This window comes from Sitophilus oryzae, unplaced genomic scaffold, assembly GCF_002938485.1.
Source record: "Sitophilus oryzae breed Bouriz unplaced genomic scaffold, Soryzae_2.0 scaffold_1668_pilon_pilon, whole genome shotgun sequence".
NCBI lineage: Eukaryota > Metazoa > Arthropoda > Insecta > Coleoptera > Curculionidae > Sitophilus > Sitophilus oryzae.
Genome location: NW_022146356.1, coordinates 270,717 through 289,323, shown reverse-complemented (window position 1 = coordinate 289,323; position 18,607 = coordinate 270,717). Strand labels below are relative to the sequence as shown.

The 18,607-nt window shown below is 32.0% G+C and overlaps 1 protein-coding gene across 1 annotated transcript in view; it reads right to left on the bottom strand.

The window, feature by feature from the left end:
* LOC115880959 (alpha-N-acetylgalactosaminidase) overlaps window positions 1–18,607 on the bottom strand; it is a 90,771-nt gene that overhangs the window by 7,755 nt on the left and 64,409 nt on the right. The window contains exon 6 of the mRNA XM_030898301.1: window positions 1,394–1,591. Within this exon, the coding sequence (XP_030754161.1) occupies window positions 1,394–1,591 (198 nt within the window). The remainder of the gene's footprint in view (window positions 1–1,393; window positions 1,592–18,607) is intronic.

The window sequence follows — 18,607 nt, the reverse complement described above, 5'->3', positions numbered from 1 at the left end:
TGATACACTTGTTACTTGCAAAAGATAACAGGTATTATTAAGCCACGAAATTCTACCAATATGGCAACAGTTGTTTAAAAAAATATCAGTTAGTAACAGTCGACCTACAATGACCGTTCAAGATATCCGAGTTTTACATTTGACAATTTGTTGATACAAAAAAATAGGCTGTACTTAAACTGCCGTTAAACGGTAGCTTACTAAAATGCCGTTAATAGGTATGACGTCGTTGATGTGACGCACTTGACGGCTTTATGAAATATAGGAATTTTATAAGGACTAACCAACGCTATCCACCCCACCAAATAACCAACGCAACTAACCTCGACACTGATAAAATATATAAAAACAAATATAAATTAGTAAAAATCAACCAACCTCACCAAATAACCAACTAACCAATGAATTAACACCCTCCAAATAACCACGCTAACCAACCCGCCAAATAACTAAACCAATCCAACCAAAAAGAGTGAAACCAGTGCAATAATATCACGCTCTAAGCAAAAAAAATAAAAAGTCTTGGTCGGCGTGAGATTTGAATCACGGACCATCGCTTACGAAGCGATCGCGTCAGCCACTGACCCACGGGTGCTCTTGCAAAATGCTTAAGGCTAGGCATTACTTTCCGCCGACATGAACGACGTCACAATATCTATTAACGGCATTTTAGTAGGCTACCGTTTAACGGCTGTTTAAGTACATCGAAAAAAATAACAGATGTGAAATAACCAGTATGCTATACAGGTACTCAAAACTGGTATTTGTAAATAACAGTTAAAACTTTTACTATTATTACTTTTTACTTTATAGATGAATAAAATATTACAGATATTGAGGGTGTAACTTATACACCACACTATGATAAGCAGTAAATAACAAATTTCTTTTCAGATGTTACTGAAGTTGCAACTGTTATTTAGAAATAACACTTGTCCACTTCTAGATAGTGTACTGTTATTCACATATCTGTAAATTGTTAAGTTCTTCAACTGTTATGAGTCTGATAGAACTGGTGAGCTCGGCGATCTTGACATCACGTCGCTAGCGGTTACTGTCGGCTGACTGTTATTTTGTAAGATATTTTTTTTGAAGCAACTGCTTCTTGCTTAGAATTTCTTGGCGCGTTTTTTGAGACATTACTTCGCGGATGTTGCTGTTGATGCACTGTTATTTCTTGGAAGGTACAACTGTTGTGTGAATTGATATTTAATAACAATATAAAATAACGGATTATATTAAATAACAACCCGTCTCTAAGGTGAAGATGTCGAAATTAATATTTACCGTATTTTATACTTTTAGCATGGCACATTTAAAGAAAAAAATTAAAATGGTGGGAAAATCAATTAGTACCTAAACTGACATTGACTTTTACAAATATATGACTTACTTTATATATTCTCCTTCCTTGAATACCCAGAGGATCCTGGTCCACAGCTATTATTTTCTTATTTTGTAATATAGATTTGTACTCTGGCCTGATTGTCCTTAAGTCGACTGACATAAGTAGAGGCGCGGCTAATATAGCCCATATAGCCATTTGGGTCTTGCTCTGTTCGTAGCTAAGTCCAAAATTACCTATTATTAACTGCAAGAGAAGAAAATTACGTTTAAATATACGTTTTGTCGGGACTACTAGTGCCAAAAGGAAAAATAAGATGAAATAAATTAGTATACAGGGTGAGTCTTAAATAAGTTTCGACCCTAAGTAACATGTCTATGAGTCTTTTTTTTCGCAAAAAGAATGTTCACAATCGTTCTTTTCTTCAAATTAAATTTTCCAGTATATTTTAGATAACTTTTTAGAACTGCCTGTTCACAGTGTTCACCGCAAATTTTCTCTCACGGTATAATTTCTTAATCACTGATAGTTACAATGGTTGCGGCTTTACTCTATGGTTACCTACGTCACTAAAAGAGATGCAAATATAGAAAAAATCCGGTGACTCCTAAAAAGGGTGTCTCATTTTTTTTAAATACATAATTTTTTTTAATTTTCATACTTGAATAACTTCTGTTATTTTGGACATGGCAAAGAGAAAATTTGTTTCTTTTATCGAGATCTACTAGCCCTGAAAACATTTGCACTTATTTAAGACTCGGCCAGTTTAATTGAGCCACCTTTGTTCCATTTGAAAAAATTGAGATATGATTAAAAATACAATTTGGGCATCTTTTAACTGGCCAGGACGAGACACGAAAAGCATTAGACGATGAAATTTATTTTTCCAAGACTCCTTGATTAAAAATTATTGTTTATAACACAGCCATGGCACTCTAGATTGAAATTTAAAATACATTATGTAGTAGTATGTAAGTTAGTATGTCATTCTATTCTGTCGAATAAAGTAAAAATATACCGAGGGTGCAATTTAAATCAAAAGTTGTAGTCATTTCCGGTGAAACAGGAAGTGATCAAAAACAATAATTAAATACGTCAATCAATGCTAACTTATGTCATATACTAACATACTAAATCTCGCTTTGTTAACTGAAAAAATAAAAAAGTTATAGGGGTGAGCCACTTTTGAGACGCACCCGGTATATAATAATAAATATGTCCTATTTCATAGACTTAGGACATATTTATGATAATAAAAATGGACATAATGAAAATTAAACCATAGATACAATTTTGTAGTGAAGTTCCATATGTTTTTTAGTCCACTATACACAATGCTATAATTGATAAAACTGCAGGTAAAACTTACAGTGTATACGCTACTTTTTAAACCGTTTTACCTGACAGGTAAAACGTTATGTGTAGATGGGTCTTTATCACGGATTTAAAAAAACTTATCAATATGACTAATGTATCTAATTAATTAAAATTTAAACAGGTTATTAATATGTAGTGTAAAAATATTGCGTGTGGATAAATGGCAATAAATTTGTTATGATTGCAAAATGTATATATTTAAATATTAATAATAGCGAATTTCAGAAATTATGTAAAAAAGCTATTATTAAAACGGGCTATTGTTTCTAATTAAAAAATATGCGTAGGGATCGACAGTCCGTAAGAAAAAATTACAATGGACATGTGGTAATTAATATTAATTATGATATCCAAGTGGAAGTGCTAATTTTCTATCTGTTATATAATGCCATGCATGAAGAGTTGAAGATATAAGTAAAAAACTATATTTTGATTTTGCTATACCTGAGTCCCTAGTTTTACGCGGGGGTTTAATTTCTTTGAAAAGGCCCAGTATGTCGAAACCATGTAGGTATATTGAAACAAACTTTTTATTACATAAACTATAGAGGGTTAGTCTTATTTCGACCACAAGAACCCGTCTATGAGGTTTTGTTCTTGACAAAATAAGAGGATTTTTAATTTTTTAGTTAAAAAAACACGTCATTAATATGGCAACAAGGATAGTAGACTAAATTTAGATAATGGAAAAAACAAGTTTTCAAAATTTAAGAAAAAAATCTATATATTTTTTTAATTTTTAAAGTTAAATAATTCGGCTTATACAGGGTGGTCCGAACTGTATTCGGGAAATTTGGCCAGCGTATTCTGGAGATAAAAATAAGTTAAAAAGTTCATATAAATTTATGATTTAAAATGCTTCGTTCCGGAGATACAGGGTGCAAAAGTTTTATTTTTATTTCGATTTTTTCAAAATAATTTCTAAACTAATATCGGTATTTTTCTGGTTGTTTTTCGACCGGATAAATTTGATGTCAATGTCAATTTGACTCCTACTTGTAGAATGCGCTAACAAAATATTTTTAACTGGTTTTTAACCATTTTGTTGGTGGCAACGAATGAGTCATTAGGTGGTCATCAGCGACAATTTTAGCGATTTTTAATAGTTTGTGTGTAGTGAACCTTGTATAAACTTTATTGCAATCGTGATTAGTTGTTCAGCTTTCAAGTGTAAAAGGCGCAACGATAAGAAAGAGCCAGGAGTTACGTTTCATAGGTAAATAAAGAGTCCACACCACCTTTTTAGCGTTTTCTTAGTTTTCTTATTGAATTCGATAATTATTTTTCTGATATTATATGTACTTGATGTGTGTTACACGTCGAAACTAGTTTTGTACCTTTTGTTAACTTTTTAATACATTTTTTTTTCGTAATTAATTAGTATGTTACCACGGTATACACCATAGGCGTAGTCAAAACATTTATCAAAAAATATAAATCTCTTCAAGTTAAGCAAAATATGTGCCACGGCACTATTTGGTGGCATGTTGCTCTCGGATGTTATTTGTCCTTGGATTCTTGAGTCATTGTTTTGAAGAGTAATAACTTTTCGTCCGTACCCTGTATTAAACTGCTCAGTGAAAGAATATCTGCCATTTTACGTAAAAAAGGCCTCTTGATAAAAATCGCTACGAATAATAATAATCGAAATAATCAATACATGTCATCATTGACATAACATAAACATGTTGACTATAGATAGTTATTTGACTGACATGATATATTTGGGAACTTTTTTTTAAATTAATTAGACGAAATAGTTTTTGTTGAAATTTTGGTACAAAAACATTTCAAATTTATGATTTCAGTCTAAGAACTATTTTGTCAACTGTTGTTGTTGTTGTTTTGTAGGTATATTTTCAAATTTTTTGTCAATGATGATATGTATCTATTAATTAGACTGACTGGAGATCCATTACTCATAGCGATTTTTACCAAGAGACTTTTTTTACGTAAAAACAGCGGAAATATTTATATTTTTTAGTCAGTAGTTTTATACAGGTACGGACGAAAATTATCTACTCTCCTGTATTAAAGCAATTTTTAACCAAACATCGACATTTCGGGGAATTTTTATTTCTGTGAATCTCTTTGGATACTTTTATTTTCGGTCAATTGTTTTTGGGCAATTTTCATAGATTCAATAAACGTATAATGCCAGTGCTAAAACCAAACCTCTTAATTTTCAAATTTCAATTCCACCAAACCAAACCAAACCTCTTAATTTTCAAATTTCAAATGTTTTCTCTGCTGGTTTGCATAATTATCATACTTAAGGTCATCTCAACCGCTTAAATATTAGATTCTAAGTCTAGTATGTTGACCTCTCTCCACTTTAATTAACATAGACGAGCACATTTGACTGTCAGGGTCAACGGTGAAAATGAAATAATTCTTCCTTGTTTTCTCTAGAACATACTTTTTTAAATCGTCGACCTAAATGCAAGATGCTTATATGGAATTCTTGTTATTCTTTAATTTCTTTATACCGTTATGGATGAAATAAAATCAAATGATTTCTAAGTATATAAATAAAACAAAGTCGGGCTAGTTACACCATTTCTAAGTCAAAAACGGCTGGACCGATTTTAATGATCTCTGTTTTTATTCATCTCTAACCTGAATAGCCGAATAACTATTAAAATATTGAAAAAAAATCACGGAAGAAAAGTATATAGAAAATTGGTCTTGCAATTGAACACTAGTCGTGGCCTTGGTCTTACTTTTTGTACAAGAACAAGTCTGGAAGACCAAGACTAGTTTCGCTAATCAGTGATTCTTGAAGTTTGTCTCCGTATTGAGTTTAAATATCTTTGCTCCGTATTGTCTTCACAAGAGGAAAAACTTATTTATTACCAACATTTTTAGAAAAATGCATTCTTTGTAAAAATTTTGCTTCTTCTTAAATAGTTAATCCCATATCCAATTTACCAAATTTGCATACATACTGCCATTACTCGCTGACGAGTATTTGACACGCATCAGAAGATGGTTATGTAAAGCGTTTTCTTTTGTGAGCTTTTCTGTGACTGAAAAGCCCGATACGTGATGTTATCTCTCTTCCGCACTCCGGACATTCAAAAATCTCATTGCTTTGTTGCCTCTTTACTTTTTGGTTGTCGCTGTTAACTGAGTTTACAATACTTCTCCATTGCCTTCTATTGTGCGCTAACAAAATCTAAAAACTTGTTTAATGCGTTCGTTTGTCGGCATCCAGGTTCCGCTTCCATATAACATAGTGGACATTATAATTGCTCGGTACACCGCAAGTTTTTGTGCTTGTCATGACTGTAGCAAACGCTGTCTTTTAATTTTCAGAATGCTCTTGAGGCGCTGCTAATCCTGTGCTGAATTTCACAGTCGATATTGGCCTTTTCCGAAATCAAACTGCCGAGGTAATTGAATTCCGTTACATATTCCAATAGCTCTTCTCCGATTTTTATAGCATTGTTGTGATCTTCTGGGGGAGACACATTGTTTTAGTTTTATCGATGTTCAACTTAAGGCCCAAAGCCTCATATGTCCAGGCTCATATTCAGCATTTCTTGTCATTGCCGTAATGTTTTTGCAACTAGAGCGCGGTCATCAGCGTATTGAAGTTCTGTGATGAATTTTGTACGTGTTTTTGCCCTGAGTCTTTTTATGGTGAACAGACCGCCGTCGTATCTGTATCTAATGCACTTAATTGCTGTCCACTATAATGGCGAGCGCTGCTATGAATATGTTGAAGAGGAGTGGTGCTAAGACACATCCCTGCCTAACTCCTGTATTTGTTAGGAAGGGTTCGCTCAGTGATCCATGATGTGACAATGTTTATCAAATTTACATACCGTTTTAGAGGAAAATAAAAATAATAAAATCCGGTTGTACTGATTTTAAGTCCTTAAAATCACGCATATCTATGATAATATCATTTCCTTTTGATTCTTGGATAGATGGTAATTATCAATTTTGATTAACGTCTTAACGTCATATGTTTTGCTGTTCACCTTTTCCGTAACATTGAACTAAATAGACGTCGTGCTTCTTTAACATTTTATTACACCCTCGCACGTTATAGAGTAATAAAAATATGTAATACTGATTATTTATTTATACTTTACTTTATGTGAAAGTATTCCGACAATATAGCAGGTTTTCTTACGTCTTACAAAAGGTGCTAAAATGGTATTTTTGGTTAATTTAATATTTACTAGAACATAAAACTGATAAGATCTATAAAATGTTGCTCAAGCGACGAACAGCTTAATTAAAAGTTTTAATTAAATTTAATTTGCTGTGTTTATTTTTTTGGTTTATTATATTACCATCGGACTCGAGAAAATTGAAACATTATCAAAAATATGCCTACTCTAAACTTTCAAATATTTTCTTTTTTTCGGTAGTCATAATCTTAATTAATCTAATAAATCTTCATGACTTACATTAAATAAAATGATACGGGTCAAGCGTATAATATATAACTTGTTTTTGTTCAAAAGCTATCTTCAAGATCGTTACAAAACGTGACATTTGGTTGCCCCATTTTTCTTTATTACATTATTTTTCTCTTTGTAGAAATGGAATAATATGTATATTACATACTTTCAGTTGCACAATGCTTTGGTCCAAAATGATCCTATTTGGTTGAAATTGTTATTAATGATCAATGAATCATTGCAAATTTACATAATCATTAGGACTTATTATTATTCTACAAGCGCATTAATTGAGAAGTTTTACTTATTTTATTCGATATCCGATATCGTTTTTAGATTTTATTATTAAAATTCACAAAAGTAGGTAGGTACTTAATTAATAATATTTTAGTTCTTATGGTATCTATAACATAATTTTATGCGTTTGGTTGGTAGGCTGATGGGTTGAAGTGCCGAGTGCCCACTGCTTGTCGAACTCCAATTAGCAGAATTGCCGTTTTGATACCACATACCACTCACTATGAGAACCTATCCCTAGGGATGGGAAAGTTGGATTGTTAAGTGTTTAAACCATTCGGTAGCACTCAGGTAATGCGAGACTTCTGCTATGCTCTTCCCGGCAACAGAGAAAAAAAATTAGAAAAACTTAGAAAGCTGCCCTAATACAAAGTAGAGTCCTATACAAAGACGGACAGCGGCACAGGAAATGAAGGATCGTTTCCACTTCCTTGGGGTCCTTGCAGCTTCAGCAAACTTCGTTATAAGAGATGCCCATTCTCGCCGCATGTTCACCAATTAGTTAGTGTCCCGTATATACTGCCGTTATCCTGGCGATAACCTTACGCGACTTAACTATGAGCTTTTCCGATTCCTTAAGGTCGTATTTGGGTCAAGTTTTCCTGGCTGTCCTGCAGGTTACAGGTGCTTAAATTTTCCATTTACTGTCCGCCATAGACAGAAAATGAGGGTAAATGTTTTTTTATGGTATTGAGGCGAGTAAAAACTTTTTCTGATGTAGGTATCTAGTCCAAGGAGCAACCCTTCGCCTTACCAGTTCATCAGCGCATTCGTTCCCTTCGATGTTCCTGTAGTAAAAAAGGAACCCAAAGCAAGGTTATATCGTACTTACTTCTACGTAGGATAACTTGTCGTACGTTTTTTTAATATTTTGGAGGATACGGTAGATAAGGTCTCCATAAGGTAGTGCGAAAATTTAATATGGATCTCACTGGGGTTTCATAATATTATTCGAAACAAGTCTAAACTGCAGTGTGGTTGGAATTTCAAACTGTATCAGCATTCTATTTCTGCTCAAATACCTGAATTAGTCATGCTAAAGGCACTTTTAAAGTTATTTCAAAAATTCTGTTATTTAGGAAGTAAATAACCTATATCTAATATATTGAGCACGGCTATCCTGTCTTATCTTGGAATGCGTAAAGCACAAATTATTTTAATGAGAGAAAATTATTTCTGGTATTCTGTTTTTTATAATATAAACGAGTTGGTTCATATCATCATCAAAAAACTTTTAGTCATGTCATTAAGCTTGACCGACACAGCGTTGCCTACTTTTACATATTTTCTTTTAATCAACATATTTTAGGAAACAAAAATAAATTAATTGTAAATATATGTATAAACAGTTATTATTTACATCAACAAAACTCACCTCCTTAACAGCACATAACAGACATAAAGGGCCATTACAACCGCTTTCCCGTTCAAAATATTCTAATAAAGTTGTGATGAGTTCTTTACGGCTATTAAGCTATCTTGTACACTTCGCACTAAAAGAGGTTCAAAAAAGAACAATCTTCCACTGCAAGGTCTGCTAGTAAACATTTTTAAGCTTAAAGTGTCACAATACTGTTTATTTAAACCAAAAACTCGTTATACGAAACTATAAACAGTCAAAACGAATGACAATGTCAGGAAATGAAAAAAAATGTGGCAACTTGACATTTTTTACAGCAGAGCTAGGACCTGAATCCCCAGCGCGAAATTTAAATTCCAGTTAGTCAGCCCGACGTCGAATATATCCATGGTTGGCAACAATGAATTTAAAAATCGCGCCCTCCATTACGTAACTAAAATTTGGGTGGTCCGAACTGTATTCCGGAAACTTCGGCAGCATATTCTGCAGATAAAAATTAGTAAAAAAGTTCGTATAAATGTATGTCCTAAAATGCTTAGTTTCGGAGATACAGGGTGTAGAAGTTTCATTTTTATTTCAATTTTTTCCAAATAATTTCTGAAGTAACGTCAATATTTGGGTGAAAATTGGTGTCTGGGAGTTTTTTGACATGAGAAATTTGATTTTGATGTCAATATGACTCCTACTAGTAGAGGGCGCCACCTACATATTTTTTAACTGGTTTGAAGAGTAATAACTTTTCGTCCGTACCTGTATAAAACTACTGAGTAAAAAAATACACATTTACGACGTTTTTTACGTGAAGAAGGTTTCTTGGTAAAAATCGCTACGAGTAATGGTTTTCGAGATATTTGGAATTGAAATTATCAATACATGTCATCATTGACATAAATTAAACCTGTTGACTAAATAGTTATTAGACTGAAATCATAAATTTGAAAAGTTTTTGTGTCAAAAGTTCAACAGAAACTGTTTTATCATCATTTTTTGCAGAAAAATTGATGATTAATTTAAAAAAAAAGTAAAAATTTCCCAAATTTATTATTTCAGTGAAATAATTATCTACTCAACGTGTTTATTTTTCGTCAATAATGACATGTGTTGTCTGTTTCCATTCTAAATATCTTAAGAACGGTTGCTCGTAGCGATTTTTACAAAGAGATATTTTCTACGTAAAAAGTCACAGAGATGTATATTTTTTCGCTCGGTAGTGTTATACAGATACGAACAAAAAGTTATTACGCTTCAAAACAGTTAAAACACATGTAGGTGGCATCCTCTACTAGTAGGAGTCATATTGACATCAAAACCAAATTTCTCATGTCAAAAAACTCCCAGACACCAATTTTCATCCATATATTGACGTTACTTCAGAAATTATTTGGAAAAAATCAAAATAAAAGTGCAACTTCTACACCCTGTATCTCTGAAACTAACCATTTTAGGACCTACATTTATAGGAACTTTTTTACTTATTTTTATCTGCAGAATACGATGCCGAAGTTTCTGGCATACAGTTCGGACCACCCTGTATTTATGTTTATAAAATCATAGTTTCACCAACATAAATATTATCGCAAATATAAATTGAAAAAGTCACTAGGAAGTTTGCTTTCATAGTTTAATAGTTACGATTTTCTTTGTAGGTAGTATCTTATACATACCTTGTATCTAATGCTTTTTTCTAATGAATATGTATAAGTATGAAGAAATATAAAAGATCTACCGAAGAACTACGTAGAAAGGCGGAACGATCATAAAAACAGTAACAAATAGCTTTAAAAAATTACAAAAGGTATTAATTCATAGCGCAGTGGTAATTATACAGATCACTGATTTGATTGATTACTTGTTATATGTGGGCTATATCACATTAATAATTTATCAAATACCTTACATTTTGTATGCTTGGGGTAAACTGGGGCATATTTAGAATTTTATTATTTTTGTTCACTAAATCTTACACTCTAAATATTGGTTTCAAGGATATCACGTTAAATAAAATAATACTGGAGTAAATATAATGTAACAGTTGTCATGTAAATTAATTAACAATTTGAATAAAATTTTTGTTCTGCTTCCATATTAATTGCGTATAAAATATATTTTCATTCTATTAATCAACAGGATCCGGCTTCAGGATTATTATAGTGCGTTTAGACTTGAGCACGCACGCACTGATCCTCCGCGAATACTCAAGTGTAAACGGCTGTGCGCGCACGCTCACTCTGAATCTGTCTGTGCGCGAGCAGCCGCGAACGTGAGCCGTCTGGTGTCGGTTTTTGGTCCGTGCTCAAAGGGATTTTATGTGTGCGCGAACGCTCAGTTTGCACCGGCAATTTGATTTGTCTGCGTTCGTGCGTGCGTGTGTGATTTGTTTTCGATTTCTTTATTAAAATTATGCAGTGGATCAATGAATCTTCGTTATTATTAATTGAAAAATATGAAAAGTTGCCTATATTATGGGAGGTTAAACATTCTTTGTATTATTAAAAAATAAAAAAAAGTAAAATTAATATTGAATATGTCGATATTAATGAAATTGCTAATATTCTAAAATTTGTACAGTACGTCTGTCCGTTCTGTAGCTACGGGGTATCCGTGAGAGGGGAAACGATATTCTCTCGATGTTTTTCGTAAAAAAATAGACGACGCGTCCCATCAATAAAAATTCAACAAATTTGCAAGTAGCCAATAAAATGAGTGGGCGGAGCGATTTGCGGTGACGTACTCGTCAAATCGACGTATAAAATATATTGCTGTTTATTTAAATTTAAAATTTATATTATTTATTTTAAAATATTTAATAAACAGTTTTTTGTCCGCATTCCTTTCGTAGACACAGATCCAGCAGATGTACTGTATCTTTTGTTCGTAATTTTTGGTGTTATTAAATTTTGTAAATATTCAAAATCGGGCCTGGTCATTCTTTCAAATTTTTAGAACTGATCATAGCCCTCCTCAGACACTAAGTTGTTGCAGTAAATTATATCGATTTCTAAAAATTTGGGTTTGCCACCAGCGACGATGTTTTCGATTTTTCTTCTTTTTAATAATTAAGCTGTGCATAACAATGACTACAGCCTCGACTATTTCTTGGTCGTCCATTATTTTCGCCAATACAACTCTGCTGTGCGCGCACAAATGGATTACTTCATTCGTCGAAAAATAAGTTTTTAATTTGAATGGAGCCGAGAGCGCGAACGAATGCCGTGCGTGTACGCTCAGCTCGTGCGTGCTCAAGTCTAAACGCACCATTTTACGCTCATGACGAAGATAATAAAAATATAATTTTTACATGTATTTATGAATAGGGGAATACACTTTTAACAGGCTGCCAAACAAAAAGTTGCCGAAAATAGTGGTTTCCACAATTCAAAGTAGTTCCTACTGTTTTATAGGGGTCCAGTAACAACGCGTCGAGCACCTGTAGCTCCTATAATAAAAAAATAGAAATGTTGAATAAATGCAAACCTAAAGTATGTCTTAGGATATATTTCAGGAAAATATTTCAACTTCTACCTACAGGGTGGTTCAAAAAGTGTGAGTGGATCGGGATGACTTTTTTTAATTGGAACACCCTTTACATTATTGCATTTTTGGCTTCCTTTCTGATCACTTTAGATAATCCTATTAAGACATTATTAAATATGTTTTGTTAATTTCAGATATATTAATAAATAAATATAAAAATTCAGCCTTTCATAAAAAAATATATTAAAAATTGAATCCTGAAATGTCCTGATATCAAAATTATACTAGGTATTTACTTTAGTTGGTCTGTACTTACATAAACCACACAGGGTATTCAAAATTATATGGCAAACTTTCTAAAATATAAAATAGGGTTTTTTCATTTTTTTTAATGGAACACCCTGTATATTATTTCTTCGTTAGATGGAGAACTAAAAAATGGATATTTTTTATATTCAAAGCATTTTAAAATTGTTAGCAGTTCAATTTAAAAAAATTGAGGGAAAACTATTTTATATTTTAGAAAATTTGGCATAGAATTTTGAACACCCTACACCCTGTATGGTTTAAGATTACGATAGTTATAGGAAGGCAAGTACAGACCAACTATTCTTCTATTTTTAATATATTAATATATTTTTTTTAATTTTATTTAGTTTATTTATTGATATTTCTGAAACTATGAAAACATATTTAATAATATCTTAGTATTATGGAAAGTGATCAGAAACTAAGCCAAAAATGCAATAATATACAGGGGTTTCCATTTAAAAAAAATCAACCCGAGCCACTCACACTTCTTTTGAGCCATGCACCCGTTCTACAGGATGGCTCAAAATATTTGGAATTCATCCTAATAAATATTATAGGTTTACATTATACAAAATTCCAAAGTTTTATTTTATTAAAGGAGCTACAGATGCTCGACGCACTAACTAAGGGGCTATTTGGCTATCATCATGGCAATTTTTATTTTATTTGCGGGTGCTCTAAATAATCCATTTGATGTCATTCCATACCATTCTCTGATATTCTTCAGTCAGGATGTTCGTCTTCTGCCCCGACTACGCCCTCCTTGGATTTTTCCTTCCATAATATTCTTGAGTAATTGGTATTTAGGACCTCGTATAACATGTGCAAAATATTCTAATCTTTTCCTCTTAAGGGTTTTATGTATTTATTTTTCCTTGTTCATACGGCGTAACACCTCGATATTTGTTACTCTGTCGACCCAAGAAATCCGACAATAACACCACCTTTCGAAAACCGCCAGTTTGTTAATTTCGGATGTTTTAAGGGTCCACGCTTCGGTACCGACTTTTTGATTTGCACCCTGTTAAAAGTGTATTCCCTTATTCAACAATATACGTAAAAATTAGATTTTGATTAACTACGTGATGAGCGTAATAATCCTGTATCCTGTAGATTACTAGACTAAAGAAGAGTAGCAGTGGAATAGACCGAGGGCCACCTGACAAATCTATCTATCTAATCTACAGGGTGGTTAGAACTGTATTCCGGCAGCATATTCTGCAGATAACAGTAAGTAAAAAAGTTCGTATAAATATATGTCCTGAAATGCTTAGTTTCGGAGATACAGAGTGTAGAAGTTTCATTTTTATTTCGATTTTTTCCAAATAATTTTTGAAGTAACGTCAATATTTAAATGAAAATTGGTGTCTGGGATTTTTTTGACATTAGAAATTTGATTTTAATGTCAATATGGCTCCTACTTGTAGAGGGCGCCACCTAATGTATTTTAACCGATTTGAAATGCAAGAACTTTTTGTCCGTACCTGTATAAAACTACTAAGTATAAAAATATACATTCAATACGTTTTTTACGAAAAAAAGGTCTCTTGGTAAAAATCGCTACGAGTAATAGTTCTCGAGATATTTGGAATCGAAATTATCATTACCTGTCTTCATTGACATAAATAATTAAACATGTTGACTAAATTTTTACCCTTGACCTTTATTTGAAATTTTTTTGTGCAAAAGTTCAACAGAAACTGTTTTTTATCATTTTTTCGAAGAAAAATTTATGATTAATTTAGAAAAATAAAAAATTCACAAATTAATCATTTCAATCAAATAACTATCTACACTAACTACTCAACAAAATATGTTTATTTTTTGTCAATAATGACATGTATTGACTATTTCCATTCTAAATATCTTGAGAACCGTTGCTCGTAGAGATTTTTACCTAAAGACATTTTTTACGTAAAAAATTTCGAGAATGCATATTTTTTCACTCAGGAGTTTTATACAGGTACGGACGAAAAGTTATTACTCTTCAAAAGGGTTAAAACACATGTAGGTGGCGCCTTCTACAAGTAGGAGCCCTTTGAATAAGAAGACTAAGGAAGGAGCATATCAAAAATCTTAGGTCCACCGCGATGGGCCTCAAATATAGCCGACTTAAATTCCGGTTTATCAGTGCCGTTCTAATTTTATTTAAAAAATGTAAAACTATGATGTATTGTAGACGTGTGGTAGACTCAATATTTTTTTTTTTATTTTACGTTGTGAATAAATGTTGGTAGTCATTAAAATTGTTATAAGAATATAAAATTCTAATAAAAATAGACAAGTTATATAATTATTTATAACCATAAACATCCGATACGCTACTGGAATTTAAAGACCGAGCCAATCGTAACGTTTGAAGCAACCATACATACACGAAGAACTGTTCTGCAACCATATATACACGACGTAAATTAGCACCATCTATAGTGGGCCGAATCGTCAATTTGTAATTTAATGCTCCATAAGAGTGACTGGGCCCTGAGTAGAATCTAGGAATTTTCATTCATCCTCGAAATCCGTTGTACTACGCCGGAATATTTCTAAAACTGACGTTGCCAAACTGCTTTTTATTGTTAAAAGAAAGACGACCATGATATTTTTATTCCATTATAAAATTTAAAATAGTTAAGCAGTTAAGCATTAAATGAAAAAAAAAATACGTTAGCAAATTAATGTAGGTACTTGATATATTATAGAAATATAACGAAATTATTTATTATTTCACAATTGGTTGTTGTATTTAATCGAATACTAATACCAATATACAGATAAATCTGGCAAATGTTTTCGGTGTAAGAGAGATGCGAAAATAAGGATAGAATAATGGCCGATGAAGGAAAAAGGTAAACAATTGTATCTCTTGAGTTTAAATATCTTTGCTTTTTTTAATTGGAACACCGTGTACATTATTGCATTTTTGGCTTCCTTTCTGATCACTTTAGATAATCCTATTAAGATGTTATTAAATATGTTTTGATAATTATTTCAGAAATATTAATAAATAAATAAAAAAATTCAGCCATTTAAAAAAAATATATTAAAAATAGAAGAAATGTCCTGAAATCAAAATTATACTAGGTATTTATTAGTTGGTCTGTACTTATTTTGCTACATACATAATAGGGTGAGTCTTAAATAAGTGCAAATATTTTTAGGGGTAGTATATGTCGACCCCATAAACACGATTGAGTTTTTTTTCGCGAAAATTTTTTTTGAAAATTCGGAGTTTTTTGAAAAAAAATTGGAATTTTTTTTAGTTGTTAGTTAATAAACATAATTTCTTAATAATATGGCAACGTAGGTAGTAAATTAAATTTACAAGAAAGAAAATCCAGAAAAGATCCAGTGCTTCTCAAAATTTAAGCAAAAAATTATTTTTTTTGAAAATTTTCAAAGTAATATAACGCCGTTATTTTGGACTTATTTGAAAAACGGTCAAGAGAAAATATGTTGCTTTTATCGAGATCTACCAGCCCTGCAAATATTTGCACTTATTTAAGACTCACCCTGTAATCATCATCTGCCCCGACTACGTACAAGGTGTTCAAACTTATATGCCAAACTTTCTAAAATATAAAATAAGGTTTCTTAATTTTTTTAATAGAACACCCTGTATATTATTTCTTTGTTAGATGGAGAACTAAAAAATGGATAATTTTTTATATTCACAGCATTTTAAAATTTATATTTTAGAAAATTTGACATAGAATTTGAACACCCTACACCCTGTATGGTTTCAGATTACGATAGTCATAGGAAGTACAGACCAACTATTCTTCTATTTTTAATATATTAATATAATATTTATATTCAAATTGGCTGGAAAAATATATTTTATTTTATTTTTATTTAGTTTATTTATTAATATTTCTGAAACTATGAAAACATATTTAATAATATCTTAGTATTATGTAAAGTAATCAGAAAATAAGCCAAAAATGCAATAATATACAGGGTAAAATCAACCCGAGCCACTCACACTTTTTTGAACCACCCGTTCTACAGGGTGGCTCAAAATATTTTTCTGAAATTCATCCTAATACATACTTTAGCAAAATGAAACACTAAATCACCACAATACACTAAAACACTTTTACTTATACACTGGACGCGCGTCTCGCTAACCATGTTAGCATCATCAGCAGATGATTATAAACTAGTAAACTCAGTTTCATTTCATGTAATTCCATACTATTAGCTGAGGTTCTTCAGCCAGGATGTTCGTCTTCTGCCCCGATTTTGACGTCCTCCTTGGATTTTCCTTCCATAATAATCTGGAGTAATTGGTATTTAGGACCTCGTATAACATGTGCAAAATATTGTAATCTTTCCCTCTTAAGGGTTTTATGTATTTATTTTCCTTGTTCATACGGCGTAACACCTCGATATTTGTTACTCTTTCGACCCAAGAAATCTGACGATAACACCACCTTTTGAAAGCCACCAGTTTGTTAATTTCCGATGTTTTAAGGACGCTTCGGTATCGACTTTTTGATTTGCACCCTTTTAAAAGTGTATTCCCTTATTCAACAATATACGTAAAAATTAGATTTTGATTAACTACGTGATGAGCGTAATAACCCTGTAGCCGGATTTAGATTACTACACTAGAGAAGAGTAGCAGTGGAATAGGCCGAGGGCCACCTGATAAATCCATCTATCTAATCTACAGGGTGGTCCGAACTGTATTCTGGAAACTTCGGCAGCATATTCTGCAGATAACAGTAAGTAAAAAAGTTCGTATAAATATATGTCCTAAAATGCTTAGTTTCGGAGATACAGGGTGTAGAAGTTTCATTTTTATTTCAATTTTTTCCAAATAATTTCTGAAGTAACGTCAATATTTGGGTGAAAATTGTTGTCTGGGAGTTTTTTGACATGAGAAATTTGATTTTGATGTCAATATGACTCCTACTAGTAGAGGGCGCCACCTACATATTTTTTAACTGGTTTGAAGAGTAATAACTTTTCGTCCGTACCTGTATAAAACTACTGAGTAAAAAAATACACATTTACGACGTTTTTTACGTGAAGAAGGTTTCTTGGTAAAAATCGCTACGAGTAATGGTTTTCGAGATATTTGGAATCGAAATTATCAATACATGACAATCATTGACATATTGTATTCCGGAAACTCCGGCAGCATATTTTGCAGATAAAAATAAGTAAAAAAGTTCTTATAAATGTATGTCCTAAAATGCTTAGTTTTAGAGATACAGGGTATAGAAGTTTCATTTTTATTTCGATTTGTTCCAAATAATTTCTGAAGTAACGTCAATATTTAAATGAAAATTGGGGTCTGGGAGTTTTTTGACAAGAGAAACTTGATTTTAATGTCAATATGGCTCCTACTTGTAGAGGGCGCCACCTCCATGTGTTTTAACCGTTTTGAAGTGCAAGAACTTCTTGTCCGTACCTGTATAAAACTACTCAGTATAAAAATATACATTCACTACGTTTTTTACGAAAAAAAGGTCTCTTGGTAAAAATCGCTACGAGTAATAGTTCTCGAGATATTTGGAATCGAAATTATCATTACCTGTCTTCATTGACATAAATAATTAAACAGGTTGACTAAATTTTTACCCTTGACCTTTATTTGAAATGTTTTTGTGCAAAAGTTCAACAGAAACTGATTTTTATCATTTTTTCGAAGAAAAATTTATGATTAATTTAGAAAAATAAAAAATTCACAAATAAATAATTTCAATCAAATAACTATCTACACTAACTAATCAACATAATATATGTTTATTTTTTGTCAATAATGACATGTATTGACTATTTCCATTCTAAATATCTTGAGAACCGTTGCTCGTAGAGATTTTTACCAAGAGACATTTTTTACGTAAAAATTTTCGAGAATGTATATTTTTTTCACTCAGTAGTTTTATACAGGTACGGACGAAAAGTTATTACTCTTCAAAACGGTTAAAACACATGTAGGTGGCGCCTTCTACAAGTAGGAGCCATTTGAATAAGAAGACTAAGGAAGGAGCATATCAAAAATCTTAGGTCCAC